Source organism: Oncorhynchus mykiss, chromosome 15 (assembly GCF_013265735.2).
Source record: "Oncorhynchus mykiss isolate Arlee chromosome 15, USDA_OmykA_1.1, whole genome shotgun sequence".
In the NCBI taxonomy this organism is placed as follows: Eukaryota; Metazoa; Chordata; class Actinopteri; order Salmoniformes; family Salmonidae; genus Oncorhynchus; species Oncorhynchus mykiss.
Window position 1 is genome coordinate 13,216,073 of NC_048579.1, and position 17,126 is coordinate 13,233,198.

Below are 17,126 nucleotides of genomic sequence, written 5' to 3' on the forward strand. Positions count from 1 at the left end.
CAGTGTTCTGACGAGAGAGCACATGTTCTATACCAGGTGAAGTCGGGCATCATTAGCTCATTCTTATGAATGTATCCCCCAAAAAATGTCACTGGAGAACAACTTAAACAAATTCAAATGAGACTACTTTGCTGTTATTCTGGCTGCACTGCTTGATGTGACTGTAAATTGGCCGTAGTTGGCTAGCTAGCCAGCAAGGGACAATAAAGTGTCCAGCCAGTATGGCAATAGAACATTTAGGTTGAACGACTGGGTTGTGTCCATAGATACAGAACAAAAAGCCTGAACGACTGGGTCGTGTCTCTGGCAACCGAATCAATAGAACGAACGACCAGCCGGCTTGGATAGAAATAGTATGAATAAATTCATGTGAATAAAGTTAATGAAAATATGTCAGTCATTATTTGAGCATGTTGTATAAAAGTGATAATGCCATCGAAGCAGGTGATTGGAGGATATGTTGGCCTTGTCTCGGGTCTAACAACACCTGTGCCAATATATCATTCAAACACCGGCTCCTCGTCATTATCACTTAAATAGACAAACAAAGATAGATTCAAACATCTCTGCCAATAACAGCTAGTTTTCAGGTTACATATCTCCTTTCATAAGGCTCCTCCAATTAAGTCCCTCACTCAAACCACCCAGACAGTCCTAGAAAATGTTTTGCTTGAGAATTTGCTTTTTTGCTTAGAAGCAATTGTTGTTTCTTTTTTGGCCTATTTAATGTAAAACAATCACAGTAATGTACTTATTGTTACCCAGAAATGATTTGATAATGATGTAAAAACAGCTGCATTGTACCTTTAAAAACTGTCAATGTCCACATTATCTGTCACCACAACCACAACCAAGATTACTAGTCAAATGTAATGTACATGTCATAAAACCAACGGCCTTGAATAAAAACACATCCTAACACATCACCACCATGTCACATTTTAAAGGCTAAAGCAACAACCTCACCAGAAACCTTGGCCCCTCCAGTGAAGGGTTGTTGGGTGCACCATGTATCATTAATGACCACTTGCCTGTCACGCCAGTAGACCTACTGTATGGGCTAGATAAAACAACTCACCAGTCGCCTAATGCAGGCTACACAAAATAAAAACCTGCACACACCCAAAAGTTGTCTATCGCTCGAATTGTAAGATTAAGGAACTGGCATCTGCGAGTCAACATGAGGCACATCAACGCCCCCAAACCTAATACCATGCATGGCCTTCAGCTCACCACTGAATAAACTGTGGACAGACCCCTGAATATCCCCGAGCTCAGTAACAATATGAGATAATTGTATCTGGGCATATAAAACTTAACGACTCGCATTTATTAATACTATAAACCCATCAAAAAAGTGATTGAATAGGACAGTCGTTTGATTTCGGCTTCAGACTACGACTTGGTCCTCTTGATCCCTATTTCCCGAACTTTCCACCCGCAAAATACGATCCAATTTGAACTTCTTTAATATTTATATTTTAATGTAATACTTTTATTTTATTACATGTAACCTAATAAAAACGTGTTTATTTTGGGGGATGGACTAATCTTGTTTAAAGACACACCGGTGTCAGCCTAATGAATTACACGTTCTTATAGCCTACGTGCGGCTAACGAAAATGACCTCGACATAAAATCGTATATTGCAAACCTTTAAATTACATGAAAGTCAAACAAAGATTGGAACATATTTTAATTCGAATACTGAAATATATTTTCTATTCCATGATGGTCGACAAGCAATTGACAAAAAAAGATGACTTAGGTTTCAAATGCACCTAAATAAATGTGTAGATTTCCTTCACTGAAAACCTGGAACTTTCTCGCAGCAATTTTTTTCACCCATTAATTTTATAATCCTTTTTATGCTACATATGAATGCGATGGATGAATGCGATGGAAAATATCTTAGTCAATGATATTCTGGGCCTATTCAAAACAAACAAAACCTGAATATTTGAGAGTAGTGGTCTCTTTTGAATGCAATTAAATCAGTGCTGCGCCAGTAAGAGACATCTGTCCATCTTTTCAAAATGTCCTTGGTGGTCTGCTTTGTCTGCCAATTCGTATTATTTGAACAACAAAACAACGGATATTTAACTTAACAATGCATGAATGAAACCAAAATGAAAACATTCAAAGAGACTAAAATCTAGGGAAATTTGTCCAAATAGGTCCTTGACAGATATTTTAAAAATGAATACAGAAGCACATACAGACACCACCAGATATCCCAAAATAAAAACAGCCCAGCGTCTTTAAGTGTAAAATGATTTATTCAGATGTTTTTATGCTGTGCAACAGTAACAATACAATAGTTGTCCATATAATCGAGCGATAGATACAAAGAACACCGGAGACATCAAAACATTTGTCATCGAGCATGAAATGAAGGGAGGGGGGGGGGGGGGGGGGGGGGGGGGGGGGCTGTTCAGGTCAAAGTATTTGACAATCGCTGATTAAATATGCATATATTTCGCTATATACATATGTGTGTGTGTGTTGACTTTCTGAACTGCTTGATGACTGCAAGGCTTCAGGGTGTTTGAGGCTATAAGCAATTCGATTCCAATTTTGAGTATAGCCTAATAAAAGCATTGCAGGCTACATTTACGTAGATATTTCGTATGTTTTCCCCTAAAATCGTGGGCCTAACACTACAATAGTTGTTTACACATTGTATAGATTCATATTTCTTTGTGAAATGCTTTCCAAAAGCCAATTCGAAAGAACAATGTAGAGGCAACCATTTCCAATATTAGTAAAGCCTACAAGGTTTCATCGCCATGTCGAAATACACACTTTAAATAGGATCAACACACATTCTGATTTGAAAAAATAAAAAACTTGAAAGAAAATAATATAAAGGCCATCTTCAGTCACATCTGTCGAATAAAATGCAGCTTTTGGGGGACCTTAATTTGCCATTCACCACCAGTCTAACATTTTCACGGTGGCCAACATCCCTTTTACTAACTTAAAGGAAAAATCCACAAAAACAAAAAAATTGTATTTTTGTCATCACTATTCCACTGTTAATACAATCTCAGATTATTTAGCATGTCAGTAGTCAAGTTCTAGATAGGATTTTCAAGAAGCAAAATGTCACATCATCATGATGTTGATGTGGCAAGTGACAATTCGCTTCTTGAACATCCTATCTTGAAAACTTGACTGCAAACATGCAAAATATTTTTGAACTGAATCAACTGTACTAATGGAAAAAAAATACACAAATATTGTTAGAGTAGATTTTTCCTTTAATGTCCCACCCTGCTATGTTCCTATAGAAATGCTTCACCTCCACTACATTAAACATATATCATATATTTATAACAACGATAACAAAAAGAGAGCGTCTACAACAATGGAACGACATTGGCATGAAGATATTAGCAGAGCGGTCTGGCATTGGCTGTTGGCCCAGTTTTCAGGCCAGTCCCGAGGACAAAGAAGAACCATTCAGCGAGGCCTTCCGCGGTTTGTTTCCGAAGGGGAATGGTCTGGTAGGGGCAGGGGCCGAGGCGGAGGCGCCGTTGACGGGTTTGGAGATGTGGGGTAAGTGTGGGGACTGCACCGGGGTACCAGGGCTGGGCAAGGAAGAGGTGGAGGGGACGCCGGCAGGGCTGCAGGCTTTGTCGCTGGCAGAGTCGCTCTCAGCAGACCGACCAGTGCTGTTCTGGCCCTCCTGCTGCGGATGACTCATCTTCAGCTTCTTACAGCTCGGTCTGACGCGGTACTTCAACGGCAAAGGGCCATTCTGAAAAACATTTGTAATATTTAGACCTCATCTGGCTCGAAAATTAATGCTTGCAGAGCGATCATGCAATTCTCAAATGTTTCCTTTCATGGGAAATAAATCTTTTGAACTTTGAATAGTGAACTTCCATGCATTCCACACTCCACAGTAGACCTATAGGCCGTGTAAATATCACAGAGAAAAATGTTGAAATAAAAATTTGTCTACATAATTATTTACTAAAAACGAAATCATCCAGCTTGGTAAAACATGTACATAGCCTTTAAATACAAACAGCAAAGAAATCTTTTGAAATTTGAATTCAATACACCTCTTAAATAATAAATGTCCCCACTGGACTGTGTGTGTGTGTGTGTGTGTGTGGGGGGCATAACTTCCTTGCCTGGGAGTTCACAATTTCCATTGTTAAATTGTAAATAACTTTATGCTCAAAGTCAAAACCTTTTTCAACTGTTTTTTATAAATGTCCCCTTTAATGTTATGTTTCTTACCCTTCTCCAGGTGTAGATGTAGGCTACGTCCATTAATGTGTAGTAATCTTTCAGGGGTTCATCTTCATACATCACTTCAACCTATATTGTAGAAATTACACAATTATTTTATTAAATAGGCTAAGTAGTATTTTTTTTCTATTCAACTTCCATTGTCCTCCGATATAATATATCTTCAAATCATCTTGCAGTGATTTGTACTAATGTTTCTAAATTCATCTTATTTATAAAAATACAAATACATTTTAAAAAATTCAAAAAAAGTGATGCAAGAGATATGGCTGTGTTATTTTAAAAAGCCAAACAAATAAAAAAATAAAATTGATAAATCTTTACCTGATAGGTACAAGGAATGTCCATCTTACTGCGGAGGAACTTTCTCAGGTGCATGATGGTCATGGCTGCAGGACACTGCAGATACCTCTTATTATTGACCTGGAGAAGGACACACAGATTTCCTGAGAATGTAGATAGTTTCTAAAGACAATTGGATTTGAGGGAGACTTCACCACACACTATATTTTGTTTTCTACTTTAAAGTATTAATAATGTCCAGTTCCATCATAGAAAATAGACATGAGACATGCAGTTGGATTTGAAGACAAGTTCTTTAAAGGCCCAGATTTAAGAACAACTCTATATCAGAAACCAATCAATAGGCTCTGTGCAACAACAGAGTGTCAGAACTATCCAGAACTATCTGACAGAGGAACGCTCCTGAGCTTCAGCAGTAGGCAGCCTACCTGTTCTTTAGACTGTTTGTCCTCAGCCACGCCTGTCTTTTTAGCCCTGAGAAAAACAATGTCACACTTGTGTTAGAAAACATCTTGATAATGACCTCAAGATCTTCATGGTCAGAAATGTAACTTTAAAAAAAAAGTATTCTAGAAAGGAAGTCGTTCATGTACACTAAATAATAGACACACTAACACAACTGAGCTAATCAGTTTAGCACACTGAACTATAATAACCATAAGTATTCACTTAGACATTTTCAAGTATATCGGATGATTTCCAAAAAGCCTGGCTGTAAGAGACATGTTGTTGACGTACTTATTGTTGTCGAAGAACTCAATGGAGAGGCTGATGATTTCATCGTCTGTGATGATTCTCTTGTCCTCGTCAGCCACCTCCCCTCGATCCTCATTAGACCTTGTCGTTGCTACACACACACACACACACACACACACACAAAATCAACAAGTTGCAAGAGTTTCCTCCGAAACTGAAAACCGTGAAAGTGAGATCTCAGAAATCCTAGTCACAATCAGCTAATAATATATTGAAGTTTGAGGCGAAAATCAAGACAATCTTACTGGAGCAGGAAATAAATACAGCCTATCCAACCGTTTTGGTTAGAAATAAAACTACTTCATGAGAATAACACATACATATATATATATATATACATACACACACACATTAATTAACTTGGTACAACTCCAGTGGACTTGCACCCTGGCTGACCTTTCCAATAGACTCACCATCTACAGAAGGGTGTGCAGCGTAAAAGTCTCTCCTTCTCTTCATCTCATCTAATAGAAGAGGGAAAAAAACTATGTCACAAATGTTTATTTGAATAGGGATTAAAAACACAAAACAAATAGCACCCATTTCAGCATGTGTCTGTAGATGGCTTTTCAATCTATTTTCCACGGGAGACAGCAGCTCCCATTTTAAACAGGATAATCAACCATTCAGGACATACAGATGACATCACTGAGAACAAGACAATGCCATCACTGATATGAGGGATTTCGCTTACTTTTGAAGAGACCAGGGACCAGCTTGTAGACAATGTCTTGTAGGGTTTTGTCAGACCTTGAAGAGAGTTTTCATACTCAGTCATATTGACCCAGAACTCATTGCATGCTATGAGGTTTTAATAAATTGAAAGATGTCGAGAAAGTAGCCTACCAAAGTTAATGGAAATAGACCAATCCTTTTGATGACATCTAACTGCATTGGGTGGATAATAGCAACAAACAGCAGAAATGTGACAAAACAATGTACGGCTAAATATAAAAATGTTTTTCCCAGGAAACAAAGTGATGCATTACCTTATATTGAGCAGAGGTTTGGTTTTGTGTACTGGCACATCACAGATGGGACAATACTTGCTGGTCTCCAGATAGCGTACAATGCACATCTTGCAGACTGAAACACAAGTTTAAAAAACGGATGGATTCATTTATCAGTGGATAACACTCTGTTACACTAACACACTACAGTTCAAATATGGTATGAATAATGCAACTGACACTTAGGATCTCAGATTGAAGAGTTGTTCATTGCCACACACTTTTTATATTTTTTTATATTTGTACTTTGTTACATCTAGTGAATCTGACCAATGCATTCATGAGAAGATGAAAGTAAGAGTGAAATATAAATACTATAGTGTGAATTTACAACCATCATTTCATGACTGGTCCAATTCCCGTGTCTGTATTCAACCTGTGTCACTCACATGAATGAAGACATTCTATAATTGTGGTGGCATCGATAAAGTATCCACCGCACAGCACACACATGAGGTGGGGGTTCAGCTCAGTTATCTTAATTCTGGTCGTTCGATGCATCGTCATGGAAGGAAGAGACCTGCGAGGGAGAGGAAGAGTCACAATCTAACAGGAACGGGTATCCTATATCTATAATAAACATTTTATAAATTGAGGATACTTTTTTTTTTTTAACAGACGGCAACAATAAATGCCTATCGATCGGGTCTGCAGTTCTTTCACAGCTTGATCAAGCGGTCGTTCATTAAACCATTTGGAAGGATGTTTTGTTGTTCTACTGGTAGAAAAACACCATACGTTATGCTAATAGTAGCCTATAATAAACTGGGAAGAGGTTGGGCGTTTTTGAGACGCTGACCTAGAGCTTGATTGATAGGTAGCAATTGGTGGGAGTCAATCCGTGTGGATTTGTTGAGGGCACTGCGTTATCATAAATCCATCCTTTCATTGGGATTGTTCATATATATACTGTACATCCCAGCGCTCCTCTATAGATAGATATGGGAGAACGGCGGTCCTCGTTAAACGGATCTCATTTAATCCTACACACGAAGAAATGCTGTATAGACAGACTCACGTAGCCAACCTACACCAGCTCGTCTATTCTAACGATTCCGTATAGAAGAGCCAAAGCACAGGGGTTCTAACGTTCTATTAGCCTATTGGAACCCGATGATAATGGACAACATCATTCAGGCCAGTTGCAATATTGAATACGATATTCTTCAATGAATCCTTTAACCTTTGAGGATGCGGCAGACCGTAATTCACTCCGTGTCAGGTGTAACCACACATGGAAATTCTTACCGTTTCTATGGCAACTTAGGTTGCACTACTTGGCATCTTGCCAGTGACCAATACCGAGAGACTTGCTTCGCTCGGAGACCGATCACCGCTCGCGTTGATGCTAATGTGACGATGAATAATAGGCTATGAAAATAAATATCAGTCCTTCCCTCGCGAAGCGAGTACAGTCAGTCCCCACACCATGGCTGCCATTTTGTAAAGAACGCCTCGCTAGAATATATTAGCGCGATTCCCGACAACCGGGAACAATTTCCACACCGACGCAAGTTTCATTCGGTTCCTAATTCCTGGTAGCCAATCGTATCCCCATGCCTTACGCATTAGTTTGGATAAACATATTTTCCGTTGCTTGTGCCGTTTCCGTGTGCATCCTGCAGTCTGCCTGGGCGCGCGGCACAGTGCAATAACAACATGGCTCGACCTTAAGATTACATTGACCAAGTATTTTCTCTGCCCGTATGAAGTTGAAGCCCCAGAGAAACCTCGCCACTGATCAGCCAACACAACATGGATCACGAATTAAGTGCCATATAACGGCCATATTCAAAAAGCCAGCAGGTAACAGCAATGTAGTGTAGGAAAAGGTTTCGTAAACACTGTCTGGAGGGAGGGACATTTTTTAAATAAGTTCCACAATATTTTTGTAGACATTTTTGGGGGGCGTTAATAAGCTACTAGCTTTTTTTCTGCAACATGGTAACTGCGGTGCCAACGACCATAGGTCTGCGTCCGTCTGAGCCTTCAGTCAAAACATGGGGGAAATGGACTGATTCTGTGTGGCAGAAGCTTTTGGCTTCCTGGCACAAGGAATAAAACTCACGAACAAACAAGAAACATAGTCACATGGGCACTGCTGGTCATGCGTAACAGCACGCTCGCGCTATATAAATTGGAACGATTCTGCGTGTATGGTGAAAAAAAAACTACCGGGCTCGTCATTTTATAAGGATGCAACTTATGTCAAATAGATTGAGAAAATTGATGAATAAAAATACCGATATGGACTCCACTGGTGTGGAATACCCCAGCTCTTCCTGTCATTAAAAACATATATTTGGATGAAACGCAGTGAAGGATCCCGCATTGCCATCACAGTGGCTGTCACGCATCGTGTGCAACGCAAACAGCCTGTTACGCCATCAATCGATTAACTAGCTGATGTTTGCACAACTGGCACTGGTCATAGCAGAGCCTTTGTAAAGTAAATGCTGCCACGCAGTAACATGCCTATTGTAACTTCCTCTGCAAGCATCACTATGGAACAACATGTATATATTACCCAGGACACAACTCTAAAACATCAATAAAGCACTAGAGGAAAACGTATCCTAAAATGTATTTCCAGATACATTTTAGTTGAGACTCATAAAACAGCGGTATTATCAATAACAATGTTGATAAGATTGGATCCCAATTGCATTCTAGCGTACTGTACTCTAGCACATTGGGTCATGCATGAACTGTGTGTTGCATGGCGCAACTCTGGATTTCTCTCTAGGTATAAAATTAATGGCGGGAAATGATATGTAGGACAGGCAGGTTTTTGTCTCCCCCCAAAATAATTAAGGAAAAGTGGAGCATCAACCATGTATAATCTAAACACAATATACACTATTTCTTCTCTGGTAATACAATATGAATACAGATAATACAGTATAGCACCTATCTCCGCGTCCTCGAGTGCTGACTGTTTTGGTCTATATATAATATCCTGCACCATTCTCGACATTTTTTGGATGGAACCCTAATCTATATTCATCAGCAGCTGGATTTGCGTCACCATTTTCGGATATTAATTTCGCTATGGGAAAGGCGAGGCCTCACTTTATAGAATTGATCAATAAGTCAACTTTGAAATCTCATTTTTTTTGCCTGGGCGTCAAAGTTGTACTTCAACAAGTATCACAAACAGAAACATTGTATCAACATAAATCAAGCCACAACAACAGTATACAAGCGCCGACGTTGACAACCTCACTCCCACATAAATCCTCTATTGGTAGGTTGTCAACTGTCAAACAACGTTAGGATATATATATTCAGTACCAAACAGCACCTTTCCACATGACAGATAATCTCCCACTCAGCATGTGCAGGTTGATAACCTGATCATAACTATGTTATTACGAAGCAAGGCATACACGTAGCAGACGCCATCGATCCATGCAAACACATAGTGTATCAAACCAATCCAGCAAGAGAATGTTCTAGCACTGTGTAAAACGTTCTTAGTCTGACATGTCTGATCTTTGCAGGGTTCATTTGTTATGCACGTTCCCACTTTATAAAACATGTTATGCTCTACTGTGAGTTAACATAAAGCGTCCAGAGTGTTGGTTTCAACAGAGGAAAAAACAACCATCCGCTAAACTCATGTTGGCTGATGAAGGACCAATACAACATCAAGGAGGCTACGGATGGTAAAACTCAATAGTAAATAGGCCTATCTGAATTTTACAGATCATTTCAAGATGGTAAGCTACTTGACAAGACCCTTGTACCCAATCAATCAATGGACTTTTGTAGCCAACGTAAGAAAAATCCTAAAATTGGTTTCATGCATGATTCATGTGCGTCAACATCGTTATGCACTCAGCTTGCGTGTGTACGTTCAAATCCATATTTTACAACTGTTGGTGACGATATTTTCATTAATAATTGAAATTGTTTACCCTCCACCGATATAGGCTACTGAGTACCCGTTCACCAAGGGGGAAGTTAAGTTAATAAAAACAACAATTGGCGACGTGGGCGTAATGCAACCACACTGATCTGTCCCCAACATCCAAAGGATCATATTTCTATAAAATGGGGACAGTATATGGAACCAAACCAACCAGGAGAACCATTGAACCGTGTGCTGCCGTAAGCACCTCACCCATCTCCGTCCCGTTCGATTGAGATCACCGACTTTGTGGAAATCTAACAAATGTCACAGAAACACTCTCCGTGGACACGCATAACAGATCATTACATGAAATACTACGTCATGTGGTGCGCTGGTTTATTGAACACAAAACCAAGACGTACGCGTGAAGGGAACCAAATTTAAAAAGCAGTGCCAGGACAGAGCTCCACGTCCGTGTGCGCGAGACACCGTCAAAGCCCCACATCCACCACCTCCTGGAACCCCATTTAAACCCGTAGAAAAACACAATTAAACGCCGAAAACACACTCGTTATTCGTCCGTTGGTAAGAATATATATCGAATAATACATACCTAGAGACTCGGCTGGCGATCTGCGAGACTGGAGACGGAGAGACAATGAAAGTTAGGAGGCGATCAGCAGTAAATTAATTCGAGCTCAGCCGCCATCTTGAAACGAACGAGCTGCAGACGCTGTCAATTGCGGAGAGTGCAAGGCAACCCCGGGCTCATTTCAGATGCGTAAAATTCGTATTTTTCTCCTGCTGTGCACTTTAGGTGCGTAAAGTGTCCTCCGTTGTCGAAGATTTCAGACTTTTGGCTGTGCGTTCCGAATGGTGTGTTTGCGGTCCTGATTACTTTGCCTCCAAAATCGTCTCTTTGAAAAATGCAGCAGTGTGGCTCCGTAGAAACTGACACCGTCCCCAAAATGGCTTGTAGTTCGACCGCCCCGCTCTGGTCACGTGCTATGATTCCTTAAGGGTGGCCTGGAAATTTGTGTCGGTGTATTCGGAAGGCTCGCCAATTCATGATGCTTTGGAAAATGACACAAATAATATCTAGGTTATCCAAAGCCCATCATGTTGACTGATTGGGTCATTTGCTTTGAACGTTTTAGTGGCACTTAAAGCGACAACATACAGCGCCGATGTTTTCTAAACAATAGCCAGCGTGCGTTTTTCCAACTCCCGTTTTTATTCTGTGCCTCCCCCATGTCTATTTCCAAAAGAATGAGCTTGGCAAAATGCGTCTTTGTCATAAATGCTTTGGATACCTTTGCCAAAATACCATACCCGATGGAAATCTTTAGCTACGGTGTTTATATTCCATAACCGATGACCCCATAGCGTACTAATTTAGGATCGACCTGAAAAGAGGGGCATCTTCCAATGTTTAAGAATATTAAGTATTGTAGGCTACAATAGCTCGGCTATAGGACGAGGCTATGAACCATAAACTGTAGACTATGCAGTTCCCTTTGGCCAGCCATTATGACTGCCACAGTGCATTGACACCAGTTTATAAACTAGATATGTAATGACATCCTCACCATTGACACGAGGTTCTCTCCAATTTGGATTATTTGTTTGATACAAATACCTGTCCCCTTCAGCTCTCGTCGTCATGTGGCACAAATCCTCCTTTGGCAAAGTCTCTTTCCAAAATACCTACAAGCTCATATCAGGCAGAAAGTGTTCTCTACATAGACTACATATCTAGAGATGATATGAAGGATGTGCCTTGGACTATATAACCTACTTTAATATAATTTGGCTCCTCTCCTCTTCAGCCTGCAAGTTCCCAGAAAAAAAACATGCATTTCATTGAACGTATTTATTGATAACAATACATCTTTGCAGAACGGACAACCAACAGTATATATACTTACGAAAGAAATTAGTATAAAATACAATGCGGACACAAATAATATCAACACCGCTTGAAATCGCTGAATTTCATTGCTTTGAGAAGAGAGAAGAGTGGAGCAGATGAGAAGAGGGGTCACGTGAGAAACCGGATTCCACAGTTCTTGCAGGGCGCTTCGAGCACAACGCAAGTTTACAACTGCGTAGCCTTCTCGAGACTCTTGGCAGCGTCTTTCATCTTTCCCACCAAATCCTGAAAACAAAGTCACAGTCAGTCCTCTACAAAACAGTGAATGAGGGAGAGTTTGAATCACAAACCATTTAATGGTTTCCCTCGCTGACTGCAGAAACTATGTTGAATATAAATGATAACCTTGCCTCAGTCATTCCATGTAATCCATCAGATTACCAAGAAATGTTCTGCTAAAACCTGGCAGGATGGGAGTCGATTCCTTTTAAATTCATAACGGAATGTTTTATTATAACAATGTTCCTCAACTAAAAAGGAATGCAACCGTTCAGGTTCACCTCACCCAAAAGGGTCAAAACAGTGTTCCGAACACATTAACAAACTCCCTATCTCTTGGCACAAAGTAAACTCTTCAAAATACATTATGGGGCTGTTTCAATGCAATTAACTGGATAGAAGGATAGAAGCTTTAGCTACATGGTTAAAATGTAGTGAAGAAGCCAAAGCATGAGATGTTGAAGCAGACAACCTCAGGTCGCAGTGAAGACATTGAAAATATAAGGGATGTGGCTTACATCGAACTCAATTAAGCAAAAGTTTAAAGAACATGCCGCAATTGAGACTTTTTGTTTTAGGATAAGAATAAGTTTTTAGGCTAAACTTTTAAATCCTGAGACTACTGCATGCCCTGTCAAAAAAGCTGAACCGCCGAGTCTTTCCATCAATATCCACACAGAAAATGGATGATTTGGCAACCGACAATTTGAGATATTACTTAAAAAAGTGAATTGAAATCACCATTGTTTTTCTGTTAAATAGATGCATATTTAGAATAAATTGGAGGGGGAAAAAAAGGTCAAACCCGATGGATCGAACCGTCTCCAGAACAATATTGAAATTACTGCACATGGACTAAAATACAGCTATTTTGTAGGATAAGATTTACATCTCTGCTAAATCTACTAGATATACACCCATCTAGATACACATTGTTGAAAGACATCTTATTCAATAAAAAGTGTAATAATCATTTGAATTGCAGGCTGCAAACGAAACGTTGTTTTTTTTCTCCGTGTGATTGTCTTTGTGCTCATTCACGTGGACCTAAACGCTCATGATATAGGCCTACAGATCTGTAAAGGAGCCGAATGCTGAATTGGAAAATACAGTGTTGTCTATTCAACTCAATAGCACATTCAGAATTGTATGTCAAACACTATCACAGCCTTTCTGTGAAATGACCTTAACCAACTAATGGATCGACCCACATTCCATATAGGCTGCAACAACACATTAGCTACCTGAAGTTGCTCCATCGTGCAGCTAAAATGTAGATCTTCTGACGATCCTCCGTTGTTGGCATTCTGTAAAAGTATAGGCTAACATAGGTTATGATGACACGTTTAAATACCAAACAGTTTTAGATCATTGGGTTCTGGAAAGGAACATACCTCAACGTTTAATGAAATCAGATAGGACGGCTCGTTGACCTTATGCACATGCCCGTTCTGTCATGGAAACAAACACATTTGTATCCAATATATATATGCATATATAGCTCTATATGATTTAGAAACCATAATTATCTGATCGTATTGCCGTTTATCACCAACCAATACCTTGATACAGTACTCCAGGCGCCAGGACACGTCATTGATATGAGGTGGGCATCTCCCTAAACTAAAACGATAACCAAAATACTGAATTAGGCTACCCGATACATATAATATTAAAATATTATATTCACAAGGCAAATGAGCACGCATTCATGATCCCATGAATAGAGATGTATCTATAGGCTGTTCAACGGTAGCCTTATTACATGAAAAATATTTTTGTTTATTTAAACCAGAGTCATTCCAAGCGTTAGTGATATTACGTGTAAAAATCAAAAACGTCTTATCACTGCTGGAGCCCTATGGGGAACAGGCCCAGAGAAACAGTTTTCAGATTTCTGAAGTTTGTTTGTCAGGATGAAGACAAAGGGGCCACTCGTTTTGATTAATTACAGCGTAAAAGCAGCGTATATCAATGCGCTACAAACAAACGCCCCTCGTAAAATAACTGCACTTTCTCCAAGGAAAATAAACAGATTCAAAGTATTTGTTTGAACCAAAATGTCATGTCACATTTGCATGGCAATTCAACAATCTTAAACGATCAAGAGATCATGCATCATGTGAAAATATAAGTCACAAATAAATGTGAACTAATTTAGGCTAGTTCCATAGCCTAGTTTGCTGCTCTCTAGGAAAGTGAAGCATAAAAATATTGAAGGATATGGTCAATGTGCTGACAGCTCAGAAGCTATAAACTTGTAAATTTTAATTGAGCTAAAAATTGTGTAAAATAATCACATGAATTGCAACGATGCTAATCAAGCTTATTCAGTTTACTCATCTGGGTTTATGAAAATGAAGAATATATATTTTCTGATGTCAGTGTCTAAATGTAACTGTTCAATACATTTGAAATAAACCCCAAAACTTCTATGACTCAAACATTAAACAAACACATTTGTATCCAATGAAAACCTCTATATGGTTTTAATGTCCACTCCTCTATTTTAGACTGTACATGATGTTTCAATGGGGATGGGAATTTGTACTGGGCAAAATATATAATATTACTGGAAAATGTCAATGGAAGAGATCAATACCATTTGTACATTTCTACAGGGGTGTTAATGAAGTGTAAACTGCATCATCACTAAAGTGATGTCATGTCACTAAAGTGATGTCATGTCATGAGCCATATAAGAAACAGAACACAAATCAAACTCTGATAAAGTATTTTCTATACGACTGTGTCTGCATTGCTGAGATGTGTTAGAATGTGGGCCCACAGTGAACAAACATTCCTGTACTGTGGTGACCCAGAAGTATTTTTGTACAAACAGACAATATAGGATTTTATTTTTAAATCAAGTAGATTTGTCCACTCAAAGCTTCAGCCACAATATTTCCAGTCATCAATTGTTATGGCATTACAAATTGGCCTAGAGGAAATACAGACATAATCTCACCTTGACAATAGAGTTTCCAGATCACTTCTACATTTCTGGAGAACACATAAAAAAAAAAAAGACAGTTTGGGGGTTGAGATCTGGAATGGATTTCAAATGAACTTCGTTGCAATGAGAAGGTGACATGCTATTAACATAATAAGTTAGTTATCACCTGGTACGTAGTGTAGAAAACTTCTGTTCTCTCCGCATCAAAACCAACATCCTCCAGGCACGCACTGCAATGACAAAATCAGCTCCCATTTTTTATCAATACAGTAATCATAATGAACTCACGCTGTCTTTTTCCTGATCAAGACCAGCTGATTTGATTTGTAGGCGGGTGAAGTGGAATAATCTCGATGGCAGAGTGCTCCACATTTTGTCATGCATCATCTTATCAAGCCAAAGGCAAGCCCTCAACATTGTGTGGACAGTAAAATATGGTCTAGGTCTATTCTCCTCCAACATTGTCCCCAGGCTCTGGGGGACCGTCAATATTAATTATTCACCAACTTCAGAGAGGTCCACCTCCATTTGCAATAATATAACAGGACAGACCAAGCGTTACCTTATAGTGGATTTGTCAGCATTTTGTTTGACCCCCTCCAGTATGCAGGTCGTGGCAGCAGTATGACAATGTTTCAGCAACTTCTGGTCAAGACGTTTAAATTCAGGCTGATCTATGATCAGAGAAAAAAACAGTTATACATCACATCTATAATAACTGTATCCTAATCTCTCTGTGAACTGTTGTATCGTTTTATAGTGAGCCTAATCATCTTTAGAGTGTATATTCTCCAGTTCCAGTAACCTAAACTTAACTAAAACTGATAAAATTGGTCATGCAAATTAACAACATGCAACATTCTGTAGCTTGCGCGCGCGGGGACACACACACAAGCACACACACACAATAAATTATATAGCCCAATTAATTCACTCTTTTCGGCTATAACTAGAAACATACAACTTCATAAAAATATAAAATGTCGTAATTGGGAGCAATGCCATTTGCAAGTTTTTGGTTCCAGATTGCTTCCTAAAATCATCATTTTAGAACGGTAGCCAAGCCTGCACCCTCACTAGCCTTATCAGTAGGCCTATTGTCACATTTCCTGGCCATAACTAGCTACAAAGTATCCGATTACGCTACCAATTAAAACATGAAGGATACGAACACTGTTACATTTGATACGTTTCAGATCGATGGGTGTTACACTGTATCGTACATTCCAAGATTGAGATTTTCTGATAAAGCTAGCTTTCAAACTGATGATGCTAGCCTTCAAATCAACCTGGGAATAAACCGGAAGCTCTGGAAGCAGCAGAAACAAACCGCGACACGAAAAAGGGAAGGCAGAGCGGTCTTACCGAGAACACTACGATCTGCATGGGCTGATAGCAAACTGCGAAAAGCCACTTCTATGAACACTGAGAAGGTTTTCATGTCGAAAAACGTCGCGTCTGCTAGAGACTGCAGCCCTTTCTGCACGGACTCAGACAACTCCATTTTGAGAGAGGAATGACCCACGACACCGGATCACGTGACGAGATCAGCTGACACTGCATGCAGAACGGATAAAATAAGACAGTCACACGGCGTTCATTCACTGCTTGTACAGAAGTGAAAACATCTATAGTTTCACAATGTATCGCGTATTTACGTTTCATTTAGGCTACAGTAGTCCTATCTTTCATTCAGGAAAAATGTATTGGCATAGTTTATTCTCAAGTAGGTCTAAATCATGATTGAGCATGTGAGGCTACAGGACAGAGCACTACATCTTTTGTTGCCCCATTTCCAAAGGTCTTTTCGAGGTGGTGAACTGATAG

The 17,126-nt window shown here is 39.5% G+C and overlaps 2 protein-coding genes across 4 annotated transcripts; both read right to left on the minus strand.

Annotated features, from left to right (window-relative positions):
• Nucleotides 1-3,278: 3,278 nt before the first annotated feature.
• LOC110489603 (polycomb complex protein BMI-1-A) lies at nt 3,279-11,341 on the minus strand. 2 transcript variants are annotated; one of them, XM_021562339.2, is made up of 10 exons: nt 10,805-11,341; nt 6,725-6,855; nt 6,315-6,411; nt 6,020-6,075; nt 5,739-5,789; nt 5,308-5,416; nt 4,998-5,043; nt 4,591-4,689; nt 4,255-4,335; nt 3,279-3,763 (listed from the first exon to the last, which is right to left on the minus strand). In XM_021562339.2, exons 2-10 carry the CDS (start codon nt 6,840-6,842, stop codon nt 3,434-3,436), a joined length of 987 nt encoding a protein of 328 aa, XP_021418014.1. In that variant the 5' UTR covers nt 6,843-6,855; nt 10,805-11,341; the 3' UTR covers nt 3,279-3,433. The 2 variants fall into 2 exon arrangements, with proteins under 2 accessions (XP_021418014.1, XP_021418013.1); XM_021562338.2 differs by lacking the exon at nt 10,805-11,341 and adding an exon at nt 7,584-7,988.
• Nucleotides 11,342-12,049: 708 nt separating this feature from the next.
• commd3 (COMM domain containing 3) lies at nt 12,050-16,849 on the minus strand. Of its 2 annotated transcripts, none has more exons than XM_021562209.2 (8): nt 16,665-16,849; nt 15,862-15,973; nt 15,466-15,529; nt 15,312-15,346; nt 13,906-13,966; nt 13,738-13,794; nt 13,588-13,665; nt 12,050-12,349 (listed from the first exon to the last, which is right to left on the minus strand). In XM_021562209.2, exons 1-8 carry the CDS (start codon nt 16,801-16,803, stop codon nt 12,290-12,292), a joined length of 606 nt encoding a protein of 201 aa, XP_021417884.1. In that variant the 5' UTR covers nt 16,804-16,849; the 3' UTR covers nt 12,050-12,289.
• Between the last annotated feature and the right edge of the window lie 277 nt (nt 16,850-17,126).